Raw genomic sequence first — 13,628 nt, 5'->3', positions numbered from 1 at the left:
GTGGGAAGCTGAATGGGGGCGCTGTGTGCTTGTCTGTGGTGTTTGGAGGGAGGTTGTGGACAGGACATCCATTCTCTGCAGGGAAGAGTCATAGAAGCAGCTGGATTTACTGCCTGCCTGCCGTGTGTGTCGGGGTCCCCAGGACCACCCCCAGGCTCGCTGACTCACTCATAGGGCTCGCAGGACCTGGCATACATGGTTGTGCTCTTGGCTTTGATAGAGTGGAAGGAGGCAGAAGAGAATCAGCAGAGGGAAAGGGCACGTGGGGTGGTGACCAGACGCAGGCTTCCAGAGCCACCTCCCAGGGGAGTCACGCTTCATTCCTTGAGCGGTGATTTATGACCACACACAGGTAGGTCTCCTCTACCAGGAATGCCCACTAGAGAGACTCAGCGCCCAGGGGGTGTTTACTGGGGGCTCGTCATGGAGATGCCCTCTGCCTGGCACGGATCCAGGTTCTGGGAAAGCAGGTGGTACAGTCCAGGCACAGTGAACCCCTCTCACCAGTTAGGGAGTGGTGGGAGCCCTCCTAACATCAGGATCTCAGACGCCAGCCAAGGGCCAGGCCTTTCTGGAGAGAACTGTCTCAGGTGTGCTAGGTGAGCATCTTGCTGACACTATGTGTTAGAACTTGTGTGTCAGGCTTCACACATACTACCTTGTTTACTTGTCAGCAATCCCCCGATCATTAGGTACTATTATTTTCTCCATTTGTAGAAGAAGAAAACTGAAGAACAGAGAGGCTAGGTTACTTATCTAAAGTCACTCAACTGACGGGTAGCAGATTAGGGTTTTGAAACTAGTTTGGTCTATGACTCTGCCACTATGAGGCTGCCACTCTGTGGCACTCAGCCTCCCATTCAATCCTCTGTCCACCCAGTTGAGGGTCAGCAGATGTGTGCTCCCGGACTGGCCCCAGGCTGGGCTCAGGATCAGATGTGAATGCACCTGTGAAGTCTGTTGGGTGGACAGGATGAAAGCTCAGATAAATGCAGCCTGAAGCCTTGCTGCTGCCTCTCTCAGAGTCAGATGTGCGTGTTTAGGCAGTGAAGTCATTTTCCCCCACCAATTAGGTTGGCAAAGACTGTGTGATAAATGCCCAGGGCTTAGGAGCGTTTGTGGGAACAGACACTGTCATTAGGAACGGAACTGGTATGAGCTGTTGGAAGGTAATTTTCAATTTAAATTGAGGTGATTCTCGATGTAAATTGAAACATAGGTAGGAATGTGTCCTCTTGATAGGATAACACATGTGGGCAAAGATGTTTGTTCTCAAGGATGTTTATTTCAGCAACGTTTTCAGAGCAAACATCTACGGATCATCATGTGGAGTTATGTTGTGATATCTACTGCAGACGAGCAGTGGACTAGTATAAATCCAGCAAAAGGAGGCAGGGCTGCAGAGGGTGTCATGGAAAGCAGTCTCTTAATTATGTCTAACTAGGGAAAATTGGACACAAGCATAGTGCCCCTACTTATTGTTTCCGAAGGAGAAATACTTGCAGGCATGCACACACCCACTTAACACACGTGCTTTTACATGCCTCGACCAGCTGGGCTTTTTCTATAAAGGGCCAGATAGTAGATGTTTTAGGCTTTGAGGGCTAGATGTTCTCTGTTGGAGCTGTTCAAGTCTGCCATTATAATGCAAAAGCAGGGGCTTCCCTGGTGGTCCAATGGCTAAGGCTCCGAGCTCCCAATACAGGGGGCCTGGGTTCGACCCCTGGTCAGGGAACTAGATCCCATATGCCATAACTGAAGATCCTGCATGCCTCACCTAAGACCTGACACAGCCAAATAAATAAATAAATATTTTAAAAATGCAAAAGACGCCCAAGACAAAAACATAGATGAGTGGGCGTGGCTATGTGCCAAGAGACCTATTTCGTGGATATACTGAAATGTGAGTTTCATATAATTTTCATGTTTTTCATATGGTCGTCTTTTGTTTTTCTTTCAACCATTTGAAAACCTAGGAACATCTTAGCTCCTGGACTGTAAAAAGCAGGCCTTGGTCTGGCTTTGGCTGATGGACCATAGCTTGCTGACTCCTGGTGTTGATGCTTCCTGCAGGAATACTCAAGAACCCAGAGCAGTGGTTTTTCTTGGGGGAGGAGATTAGGAAGAGGAGGGTCACAGGTTAGAGAGGGACTTTTACTTTATATACTTTTATGATTTTTAAAAACCATCTAAGAGACTTCCCTGGTGGTCCAGTGGTTAAGAATCTACCTTGCAATGCAGGGAATACAGATTTGATCTCTAGTCGGGGAACTAAGATCCCACATGCCATGGGGTAACTAAGCCCACACGCCACAAAGAAGATTCTGCATGCCACAACTAAGACCTGACACAGCCAGAAAGGAAAGAAAAAGAAGAAATACTGACTTAGAGAAACACGATGCCAGTGTTTATACAAAATAAAGAAAACCCATCTATTTATTACCCTAAAAATCATAATGTTAAGGAGACCCTTGTGAATTCTTATAGAATCAGACCTTTATGTTTAAGAAAATCCTGGTTCCCTTCCCTTTTCTACAGGTAGAGATTAGATACTGGATGTGCTTGTGCTTATTGTTCAGTCGTGTCTGACTATTTGTGACCCCATGGACTGTAGCCCACCAGGCTCCTCTGTCCTTGGGGATTCTCCAGGCAAGAATACTAGAGTGGGTTGCCATGCCCTCCTGCAGGGGATCTTCCTGACCCGGGGATCGAACCCAGGTCTCCTGCATTGCAGGTTGATTCTTTACCATCTGAGCCACCAGGGAAGCCCAAGAATACTGGAATGACAAGCCTGTTCCTTCTCCAGGGGAACTTACTGACCCAGGAATCAAACCAAGGTCTCCTGCATTGCAGGCGGTTTGTCAGCTGTGCTACCAGGGAAGCCCAGCTATTGGATGAGGTGCCTTTAAAAAGTAAACCAAGTGCCAAGACGGTATCTCCAGAGGAAAACAAAAATTCGAAAATAAATTCACCCATATTCTAAGCACCCAGATGCTAGGTAGAACTGGTGCTTGGGGCTCTTGGAATTTGGAAGGGAGATGCTAAGGAAGTAGAGTACAGTCTACATGAAGATTCTTTGCTTATAAGGTTACAGTGAAAGGTACTCTAAATAGGCATAAGTAAAAAGGGCATTTATGGGCTCATGATACTGAAAGGGCAGGAGTTGGCCTGGTTTCAGGTGTGGCTTGATCCAGAGTGCAAACAAGGTTGCCCAGATCTGTGTCGGTTCCATGTTCTGTTAGATCCACCCCTCAGGGTGGCTGCAGCCTTGCACACACCACCTTCGAGGGCAGCCAGAGCCGCCTTCCCTCTCTACCCTGCAACCCCAGCTGATTTGCTCCTTGTGGCTTGTTGGTTCTGATGGGGCTGCATACATATTCCCAAACCAGTCACTGTAGCCAGAGAGAGGAAGGTTTCTGATTGACCAGGACTAAGGCACATGACTGCTTCTGGGGCTGGGGGTGGAGTTAACTCGGCCTGAACCCGACATCACAGGTGGTCCTGTTACTGAAGGATCAGGGGATGGCTCTGGATGCCCCAGATGTCCACTGCAGGGATCCTTCTAGGCCTGACCATATCCCTGGATGGCTGTGCCCTGAAGCTTGGGTCCAGGGAGGGCAGACAAGCTGTGTCTCGCCTCTAACCTGTGGTGTCCCCTGCCTCTGCAGAGTGCGTCAATGATGATGGAGAACAGGCCCGGGATCTTGAAGCTGATCATGACCTTGGCGTTCAGCACCCTTGGCCAGCGTGCCTTCATGAACCGCACTGTTGGCGAGATCATGTGGGGCTATGATGACCCCTTAATCCACCTCATCAATCAGTACTTCCCAAACTCACTCCCCTTCAAGGGCAAGTTTGGCTTATTTGCTGAGGTAAGTGTGGCCCAGTGAGAAGTTCAGGGCCTCTGTCTTGTCCTCCACTGACACAGCCTGGAAACCAGTTACCAGCTTGCTTTTGGAGCTGGCAGAGGCCCCAGGAACTGTGGGTTGTAAATGACAGGAAATCTAACTTAAACTGGCTTAAGCCAAAGCCAGTTTCAGTTAAATTCTATTTGTTGATTTATTGGTTCATATAACTGAAAACTGTAGGGAGAGAGATTCAGGTACAGCTTGATCCAGGCTTAAATGATGTGACTGGGGCTGAGCTTAGAAGGTTGGAGGTTGGTGCTGGAAGAAAGGGGAATGGCTGCTGGGGAGGCAGGTCAAAAATATCAACTCTTGCTTTGCTCTGAGTTGCCTGCTTTTTCTTAATCTTGACCCCTCATAACCTAGTGGTGTCAGTGATTGGGATTCTGAGTCATGATCTGATGTAGAGTCAGATCCCTGACCTCTGATCCCTGACCTTGGCTCCCTCAATCACAGATTGTAAACAGCCCTCTGAGTTGCTCCAGCCTGTGCTTCCTTTTGGGGCTTTGCTGATCTGGTGTTGGGGGTAGTAGGAGGGAGAAATCATGATTCAGTTATGGGCACGTGATAGCTGCTCAGTACATTTTTGAGCAGGATGACAGGTTCTGGGTGTGTGGGTGAGTCAACAAGTTTAAGGTAAGTGACATGATTCTTGTTGAAGCAAATTGTAAACAAATGAAAGTTATTACAAATTGAGTCACATGCTTATAAACTATTTTTGGCTAGGTATAGTGGAAATCCCAAAGCAATAGTCCAGCAGTGTTGGTGTGGTGGCTTCCCACTCTTCAGGGATCTAGAATCCTACTACTCTGCTCTCCCCACCTTAGAGTGTGGTTTCCAGACTCAAGATTACTGCATGATCCAAGAGGCTGCTGGGGCACCAGCTATCACACTCACTTTCCAGGTAGCAGCAGGAAGGAAGAAGCGGTAGGGGATTTAGGGGCAGTCAGGGGAGTTGAGGACAAAGCAACATGTCCTGGCTGTTTCCCTCTTTGGGAGGGAGAAAACCAATTTCCGCTTGCTTTCCATTAGCCAGAACTAGACCTGTGGCCACACTTAGCTGCAAGGGAAGCTGGAAAATGTTAACTTATAGCTAGTATGTTGATACCCTAAGTAAGGTTTGAGTTTTGATATGAAGGAGAAAGGGGAGAATGGACTCTGGGTAGTAACTAGAAGTCTCTGATACACTTCGTTATAATTATTATGTTAGTATTCTTTTGGGTGAGCATTTATTAATCATAATAACAGCAATAATAAAAATAAAGGCTAGCATTTGGAGATGTTAATATTTCTTAGGCACTGTCCTCAACCGTTTTTACACATTAGGTCTTTTAATACTCCCAGTGTCTCTTTGTAGTGGTGTCTGTTACTGTCTCTTTATACTGGCTGAAGTTTGGGCTCATTTTTTTTTTTTTTAAAGTTTGGGCTCTAGAAGCTCTGAATGGACAAGTGACAGGGCACACAGATATTAGGAAGCTAGAGCAGGCTTTGAATTTAGGCCCTGTTGGCTTGCCCAGTCAGTAATCAATGTATCTATTTGGCCAGTAAACAACCCCTATTGAGTTCCTCACGGGTGCTGTACCTTACATTATACAGCATCTTCAGAGGTAAAAGGGTGCCTTCTAAATTTTACCCAGTGGTCACTCATTTTTTGTGTGTGCTTTGCACAGTTTTGATAAACATCAAGTCCTCTTTGCCTCTATGTTTCAGGGTAGGCCAGGTTAAGCAGCCCCCAGATCTCCATGGCTTAGAATAGCAAAAGGTTTATTTCTTACTTGTATGCCAGGTCTAGTGTGGGTGACCAGGGCTCCTCTGCTCTTTGTGGTCACTCAGGGACCCAGGCTGAGGGAGGCTTCCGCTGGATACATGCTTCTCCAGTCTCGATTGCAATGATAGAAAGCACAGTGAAATTTGCATGCACCACCTCTTAAAGCTCCCACCTGGAAGTGACATTATCACTTCTCTCCTTTCTCATTGATTGTTTTCACTGATTGAAGAGGTCACGTGGCCATGCTTTCTTTTAATTTGGGGAATGGGATGGGGTGACCCCACCATTCACCTGAGAGGAGAACCAGACTCTCCTGGAGTCAGGAAGGGAAAATGGGACGTTTTCTAGGACGGATGTGGTCTTCAGAGGAGTGTCCCTCCTAGAAAGCCCCCAAGTCCTCCTCCTCTTGACTCCCCCAATGCTGGGCTTGCAGCGGTGAACAAGACAATGAGGCCCCCATTCTCTGGGTGAAGGGGAAGCAGCCTGTGGGTGGGCCTGAGTATAGACTCGCATGTCCTTTAGCTCCATCCTGGGGCTTAAAGATGTCATTCTCTGCCGTTGTCTGCAGCTGAACAACTCCGATTCTGGACTCTTCACCGTGTTCACAGGGGTCAAAGACTTCAGCAGGATCCACCTCGTGGACAAGTGGAATGGAGTCAGCAAGGTGAAGGCAAGAGGCGACAGCCACCCTATGCAGGGACCGGTGGGGGTGGCAAGGGCTGGGATCCACCGCCCAGAGTGCCTCCTTCTCTTAAAACAGGAGGTTGGGATTGACATGTACACACTGCTATATTTAAAACAGGTAACCAACGAGGATCTCCTGTGTAGCACAGGGAGTGCTGCTCAATATTCCTTAATAACCTAAAAGGGAAAAGAATTTGAAAAAGAATAGATACATGTGTATGTAAAATGGAATCACTTTGCCGTACACCTGAAACTAACACATTATAAATCAACTATGCTTCAATTAAAGAAAGAAAACAACACAGAGGAAGGGATTGCATCTGTCGGGGAGATGCTCTTGAGTCCTGGACCCTACCTATGTTTAAGGCTCAGCTAGGACTTTCTAGGTGGCTTAGCGTAAACAATGTGCCTGCCAAGCAGGAAATCCCTGGAGGAGGAAATGGTAACCTGCTCCAGTTCTCTTTCTTGTCTGAAAAATCCCATGGACAAAGGAGCCTAGTGTGCTGGGGTCCATGAGGGTGCAGAGTCAGACGTGACTGAGCAAGCAGGCAAAGCCTCAACTAGGACTTTCCTGGCGTCCCGGTGGTTAAGACTCTGCCCTTCCACTGCAGCGGGGGTGGGTTCGATCCCTCCTGAGGGAAGTTCTGTCCATGTGCCCCAAGGTGCAGCCAAAACGAAACAAAAGGAAAACTAGTTCTTGGTTCCCAGTGGGTGGGTGGGGCATATGATTTATTTAGCACCTAATGTATGCTAGGAACCACATTGTTTCCTTTGGTGCTTCACTTAAAAGAATGCTTCAAATATTACACTGAAGATATAGCCATCCGTTGCACTGAAAGATTGTTGAGTTAAAAAAAAAATTGTGCCAGATACACAGGAAGACATTCACTTTAAAAAATAAAATAATAGAGACAGATATAAAGTGCACTTTGTACGTCTTCACACGTCCAGCCCCATTCCCACCCAAACTACAGAGGAAACCCACAGTTAATCAGTATTGGATATATTCTTCCTGTGTATTTTTATCCATTTGAGGTGCGATTTTTTTTTTCTTCTAGGAGCAGAATAAAATCATACTATGAACATTATTTTGCAACTTGCTTTTTTCACCTGAGCAGCCTTTCTTCATTTCTCATGAAAATGATTATGTAGTGGTGGTGCCCACATCTTCCAAACGCTCATCAGGGTGATGGTTGCAGAGACTGGACGGCTGGGGACAGGTTATCCCCCATCAGGGCTGGACTGAGAGGATTACCATCGCAGCCAGTAATAACCATTCTGCATGGACACTGTTGAAATTCTCTTTAGCTTGCTTTCTCAAGATAAAAATGTACCGGGACTTCCCTGGTGGTCCAGTGGTTAGGACTCTGCGCTTCCACTCCAGGGGGCCCGGGTTCAGTCTCTGGTTGGGGAATTAAGATCCCACATGCAGCGTGGTGTGGCCAAAATATGTGTGTGTGTGTGTGTGTGTGCATGTTGTGTTGTGTGTGTATGTTGATGTTGTTTAGTCTCTAAGTCATGGTCAATTCTTTTGCAACCGCATGGACTGTACCCACCAGGCTCCTCTGTCCATTGGATTTCCCAGGCAAGAATACCTGAGTGGGTTGTCAATTCCTTCTCCAGAGGTTCTTCCCGACCAAGGGATCAAACCCGTGTCTCCTGCATTGGCAGGTGGATTCCCTACCACTGAACCTCCAGGGAGGCCCAATATGATGTACACACACACACACACACACACACACACACACGCGTGCGCGCGCGAATGAACATATGCTTAAAAACCTACTAGGACAGATGGGTAAAAAGTGAGAAGTCTGTTTTTTTCTGTCTGAGTGTCATTCTCTAGAAGCAGCTACTGTTTTGCAATCTCCTGGTGGCGACCATCATGATTTTAAACGTTTTACTTGGGGCTACCTTCTGACTTGATCTGTTTTGACGACGTGCCTGCCTACTTCCTGTCTGAGAGGCGATGACATCTGTCTCCCCCGCCCACTGTGCTCCTTGGAGGCCTGAGTGACAGGTCCATTTTACAGATGAAGTTACTGAGTCCCCAGCAAAGTTGTACATTCAGGGATCCACGGTTAGGGAATGGGGAACTGCCATGGACAGTCTGTTTGGCTGTCTGTCTACACAGCCTGATCTCCTTGCACCAGGACGTCTATCCAGGACTGGCTTCTCTCAATTGGGTGGTGACTTCACACGGTGTGTGAAGTCGGAGCTCCAAGTCACCTGGGCAGTGTCCAAGTCTTTATGAGTCCTTGCTTGACTAAGAGGCCGTGTTTAAATACTTCCCCACAGGTCAACTTCTGGCATTCCGATCAGTGCAACATGATTAACGGAACTTCCGGGCAGATGTGGGCACCATTTATGACCCCTGAATCCTCGCTGGAATTCTACAGCCCCGAGGCCTGCCGGTAATCGCCCTGATGTGTGACATTCCGGGCCTCCTGGGAAGTCTGCCTTGTGGATGCTCAGAGCCGAACCAAGTGGCTTGTGGTGTGTGCTTGGAGAGCGCCTGGCTCTTCTGCACGTCCGCTGGCCCCTGGCGCCATCTTGAATTCTCTTTGGCTGCACCATGAAGAGCCGAACTCCAACTCCTGGTGCTTTTGCAAGGCCCGGGGAGGCTGCTGGTGGTTGTTGGGGCTTGGTGGTGGCGATGGACAGGAAATGGGCAAGATGGCAAGGGGCCATGGAATAAGGCAATGATGGGCTCCCTGTGCCAGCTGCCCTGTTTACAGTTGGGTGCTGAGAAGCCTGGATGCCTCGCTCGCAGTCCCTCCACTTTCCAGAGTACAGCCTCGGAGGTCAGCTTGGGGCTAAACAATTCCAGTCGCCCCGGCAGAGTGGCGAGAAGAGACAGCGGCTTCTAGAGCCCTTCTCTGGGTGTTTCCCTGTCCTCGGCTCCTCTGTTGAGGCTACTCTGGAAGAATCCTTTGCTTGGGATTTCACTGATGTGAACTCAAGAGACTCACCTGCCACCCTAGCAGATCTTGACACAGCCCTGTCTGCGCGAGGCGCTGGGGTCCTGGCAGAGAGAGGATGGCCGGGTTCTTGTTCCCTGGGGGTTGTGTCCTGGCTGGGGACTCAGGCCCATGGATGGACCCGCAGGGGAGGGTCAGAGAGTGGAGGTGTTTTTATTCTGTGTGTGTTCACTTCCTGAAATTAGAAATTTCAACTTAGAGAAGCGTTCCCAGAAAGTGCAGTCTTCTCTGCATTTGTTGTTGTTTAAAACGTTGCTAAGTTGTGTTCGATTCTTTTGTGACCCCAGAGACTGTAGCCTGCCAGGCTCCTCTGTCCTTGGGATTCTCCAGGCAAGAATACTGGAGTGGGTTGCCATTTCCTTCTCTAGGAGATCTTCCTGACCCAGGGATTGAACCCTCATCTCCTACATTTCCTGCTTGGCAGGTGGATTCTTTACTGCGGAGCCACGAGGGAAGCCGTGTCTCTGCATTCCCTTCTCCAGTTTCCCTGATTGTTTCTTTTGCCCCATCAGCTTTATCCTTCTCACTTCTCTCTCTCCTTGTCTCTCTCCTTCCCTCCCTCTCTTCTTTGTGGACCCTTTGAGAGTATGTTGGACACCTAAATACTTCAGTGGGTGTTTTCTAAAAACAAGGGCATTTCCTTATGTAACCACATCACACCACCATAATGAGATAATTTAGATAATTTAGGTCAATTTAGATAATTGACCTGATACTATTGTCTAGGGCGGTAGTCTTCAATAAAAATATAATACAAGTCCCATACACAATTTTAAATTTTCTAGAGGCTGCATTAAAGAAAAATCAGTTAAAGTCATTTAATGATGTTTTATTGGACCCAGGAGATCCAAAATGGTATCATTTCACAGGGGGTAAACAAATGTAAAATACTAAAGATGGACTTGCCTGGGAGTCTAGTGGTTGAGACTCCACACTTCCACTGCAGGGGGCATGGGTTCTATCCCTGGCTAGGGAAGTTCCACATACTGTGCAGTGTGGCAAAAAAAAAAAAGAGAAAAAATATTGAAGAGCTGTTTTCCATTGTTTGGGGGTATCAAGCCATAGGAATCTGGAGTGTATTTGACACAGCCACATCCCAAATTGGCCTGGCCCCATTTCAAGGGCTCTAAGGCCACTTATGCTGAGTGGACCCTGCGAATAGGACAGGTGGGGTGGTTCTGATCCACAGGCCATGTTCAAGTTTAGAAGCGCCTTTGAGAAATATGGCAGGGTGAACGGAAAGAGGGTGAATGGGGGTGGGTTATGGTGCTGCTCCCTGCAGAGGTGACAGCCGAAACGGGACCTGAGTGAAGAACTGAAGTCTGATGTGGGAATAAGAGGGAGGAACATTCCAGACACTGGGAGCAGCAGGTACAAAGGCCCTGGGGCAGGAGGGAGCATGTTGGAGGAATAGCCAGAGGGCCCGAGGGGTACAGTACACGGTGTTGTTGGGTTATTGTTCAGTCGCTAAAGTTGTGTCCGACTCTTTGCGACCCCATGGACTGCAGCATGCCAGCTTCCTCTGTCCTTCACCATCTCCCAGAGTTTGTTCACATTCATGTCCATTGAATCAGTGATGCTGTCTAACTATCTCATCCTCTGCTGCCCCTTCTCCTTTTGCTTTCAGTCTCTTTCCCAGCATCAGGGTCTTTTCCAGTGAGTTAGCTGTTTGCATCAGGTGGCTGAAGTATTGGAGCTTCGGCATCAGTCCTTCCAGTGAATATTCAGGGTGGATTTCCTTTAGGATTGACTGGTTTGATCTCCTTGCAGTCCAAGGGACTCTCAAGAGTCTTCTTCAGTTAGCAGGGGCTGAATCCTATAGAAGCTTGTGGCCATGGTGATGACGTTGGATTTTATTCTAGATTAGACTGGAAGCAGTTGCAGTCTTACGTGGGGTTGTGATATATTTTGTCCATGTTTTAAAGCTTGTGGAGAATGGACTGGTGTAGGTGGTAGAGGCAGGGAGGCACATAAGGAGGTTGTTGTAATTTGCCAGGGAGAGATGGTTCAAACTGGGACACGGTGTGGGGGGGTGGCCGTGCCCGTGGGGAGTGAGTTTACTCAGGCCACCCAGTTCCGGCCACCGCCTTCTGGGATGTCATCCTACATCATCTGTCCCTGCAGGTCCATGAAGCTCATCTACAAGGAGCAGGGGATGTTTGGAGGCATCCCCACCTTTCGCTTCGTGGCTCCCAACACCTTATTTGCCAACGGGTCCGTCTACCCACCCAACGAGGGCTTCTGCCCGTGCCGGGAGTCCGGAATCCAAAACGTCAGCACCTGCAGGTTCAGTATGTGTCATCCCTGATGGGAGGGCGGGAGGGTGTGGCCCATGATGAGGGGTTTATCTGCCTCTTTAATTCCTGGCCTCTGTACCCTCGATAATTCCATTTGTCCAGAGATAATGAGGGCAGGAAGATAACTCAAAAAAAAAAATATGCCATGTGTATCTGTTGCTGTCGTAATAAATTCCCACAAACTTGGTGGCCTGGAATAGCACAGGTTTATGATCTTAAGCACTCCTGTGGTTCAGAAGTCCGACACCAGCCTCCCCAGGCTAAGAGCTAGGTGTCAGCAGGCTGCTTTCCTTTCTGGAGGTGGAAGGGATGGCTTTGTTTCCTTGCCTTTTCCAGCTTCTAGTTTTTGTTGTTCAGTCACTCAGGCATGTCCGGCTCTTTGCAACCTCATGGACTGCAGCACTCCAGGCTCCTCTGTCCTTCACTGTCTCCCATTCATGTCCATTGAGTCGATGATGGTATCTAACCATCTTATCCTCTGCCACCCCCTTCTCCTCCTGCCCTCAATCATTCCCAGCATCAGGGTATTTTCCAGTGAGTCAGCTTTTCACATCAGGTGGCCAAAGTATTGGAGCTTCAGCTTCAGCATCAGTCAATGAATATTCAGGACTGATTTCCTTCATTATTGACTAATTTGATCTCCTTGCATTCCAAGGGACTCTCAAGAGTCTTCTCCAGCACCACAGTTCCAAAGTATCAATTCTTCGGCTCTCAGCCTTTTTTATGGTCCAACTCTTACATCCGTACATGACTACTGGAAAAACCATAGCTTTGACTAGATGGACCTTTGTTGGCAAAGTGATGTCTCTGCTTTTTAATACCTTGTCTCGGTTTGTCATAGCTTTCCTTCCAAGGGGCAAGCATCTTTTAATTTCAAGGCTGCAGTCACCATCCGCAGTGACTTGGAGCCCCAGAAAAGAAAATCTGTCACAGCTTCCAGCTTCCAGAGACCCCTAGAATTCCTTGCTCAGGGTTCCCTTCCTCCGTTTTCAAAACCAGCAACATCACAGCTCTCTGATCCCACTCCTGTGGTCACATCTCTTTTTCTGATGCTTTTGGGCTTCCCTTTTCCAGTTTTAAGGGCCCTGGAGACTATATCTGGCCCACCTGGATAATCTAGGCCACACTCCTATTTTAAGCCGATTAGCAGCCCTCATCCCTCCTGTAGCCTAATTCCCTTTGTAACCTTTGTAATCCACAGGTCCCAGGGGTTAGGAAGCAGACATCTTTGGGAAGGGCATCATTCTGCCTCCCCGGCCACGATAGGTAGCTTAAAAATGAGGCATCGTAGGGAAGACCTTTTCCCTCATCTGGGGTGGAAAGGAAGCTGGCAATAGCCTGAGTTCCACAAATCTTGTTCAGTGTGGGACTTCCCTGGCTGTCCAGTGGTTAAGGCTCTGCGCTTCTGCTGCACGGGGCTTGGGTTCGATCCTTGATCAGGGAACTAAGATCCAGCATGCCTGTCGCACCGCATGGCAAAAAAACCAATAAATAAATAAGTTAAAAAAAAATCTTGTTCAGCGGTGTGCGGTTACCGGCTCGGGTGTGGTCACTGGTGCTGCCACATCCTCACTGTTTTCTGGTTGGGTGCCAGCCCTTGAGGCACCCCGCCTCACGTGCTTACTGTGGAGACTTGGATATCAGAGCAGCTTCCCTCTCCTGACCCTCCTCCAGGTCACTGGCAAGCCCGGCCTTCAGATTAATTCCTGAGTCCTTCCTCTCTTCCGGCTGCCTCATGGTCCAGGGCCCTTCAGTTGGCCTTCCTCTTGCATTGTGGCTACCCTGTGTGCCAACCATTTCTCAGACTTCCCAGTGTGTTCCCCTTATGTGCTATTTAAACTGAAATCGGTGACTTCCCTGGCACTCCGGTGGTTAAGGCTTCCACTCCAAGGGGTATGGGTTCGATCCCTGGTCAAGGAACTAAGATCCTGCATATGGCATGACGTGGCCGGGAAAAAAAAAAAAAAGAAATCAATAAATTGAAATTGGTTTG

At 48.4% G+C, this 13,628-nt stretch overlaps 1 protein-coding gene across 5 annotated transcripts in view; it reads left to right on the top strand.

Moving 5' to 3' along the window:
• Window positions 1-13,628, top strand: part of SCARB1 (scavenger receptor class B member 1) — a 92,891-nt gene that overhangs the window by 53,118 nt on the left and 26,145 nt on the right. For all 5 annotated transcript variants that reach the window (XM_043442567.1, XM_043442559.1, XM_043442552.1 and 2 more), the window contains 4 exons: window positions 3,669-3,872; window positions 6,242-6,337; window positions 8,656-8,771; window positions 11,463-11,629. In XM_043442567.1, coding sequence (XP_043298502.1) covers window positions 3,669-3,872; window positions 6,242-6,337; window positions 8,656-8,771; window positions 11,463-11,629 — 583 coding nt within the window. The remainder of the gene's footprint in view (window positions 1-3,668; window positions 3,873-6,241; window positions 6,338-8,655; window positions 8,772-11,462; window positions 11,630-13,628) is intronic.

The sequence above is a fragment of the Cervus canadensis genome, chromosome 1 (assembly GCF_019320065.1).
Source record: "Cervus canadensis isolate Bull #8, Minnesota chromosome 1, ASM1932006v1, whole genome shotgun sequence".
Lineage (NCBI taxonomy): Eukaryota > Metazoa > Chordata > Mammalia > Artiodactyla > Cervidae > Cervus > Cervus canadensis.
The sequence above is the reverse complement of the archived record's forward strand: the minus strand, read 5'-3'. Positions and strand labels throughout refer to the sequence as shown.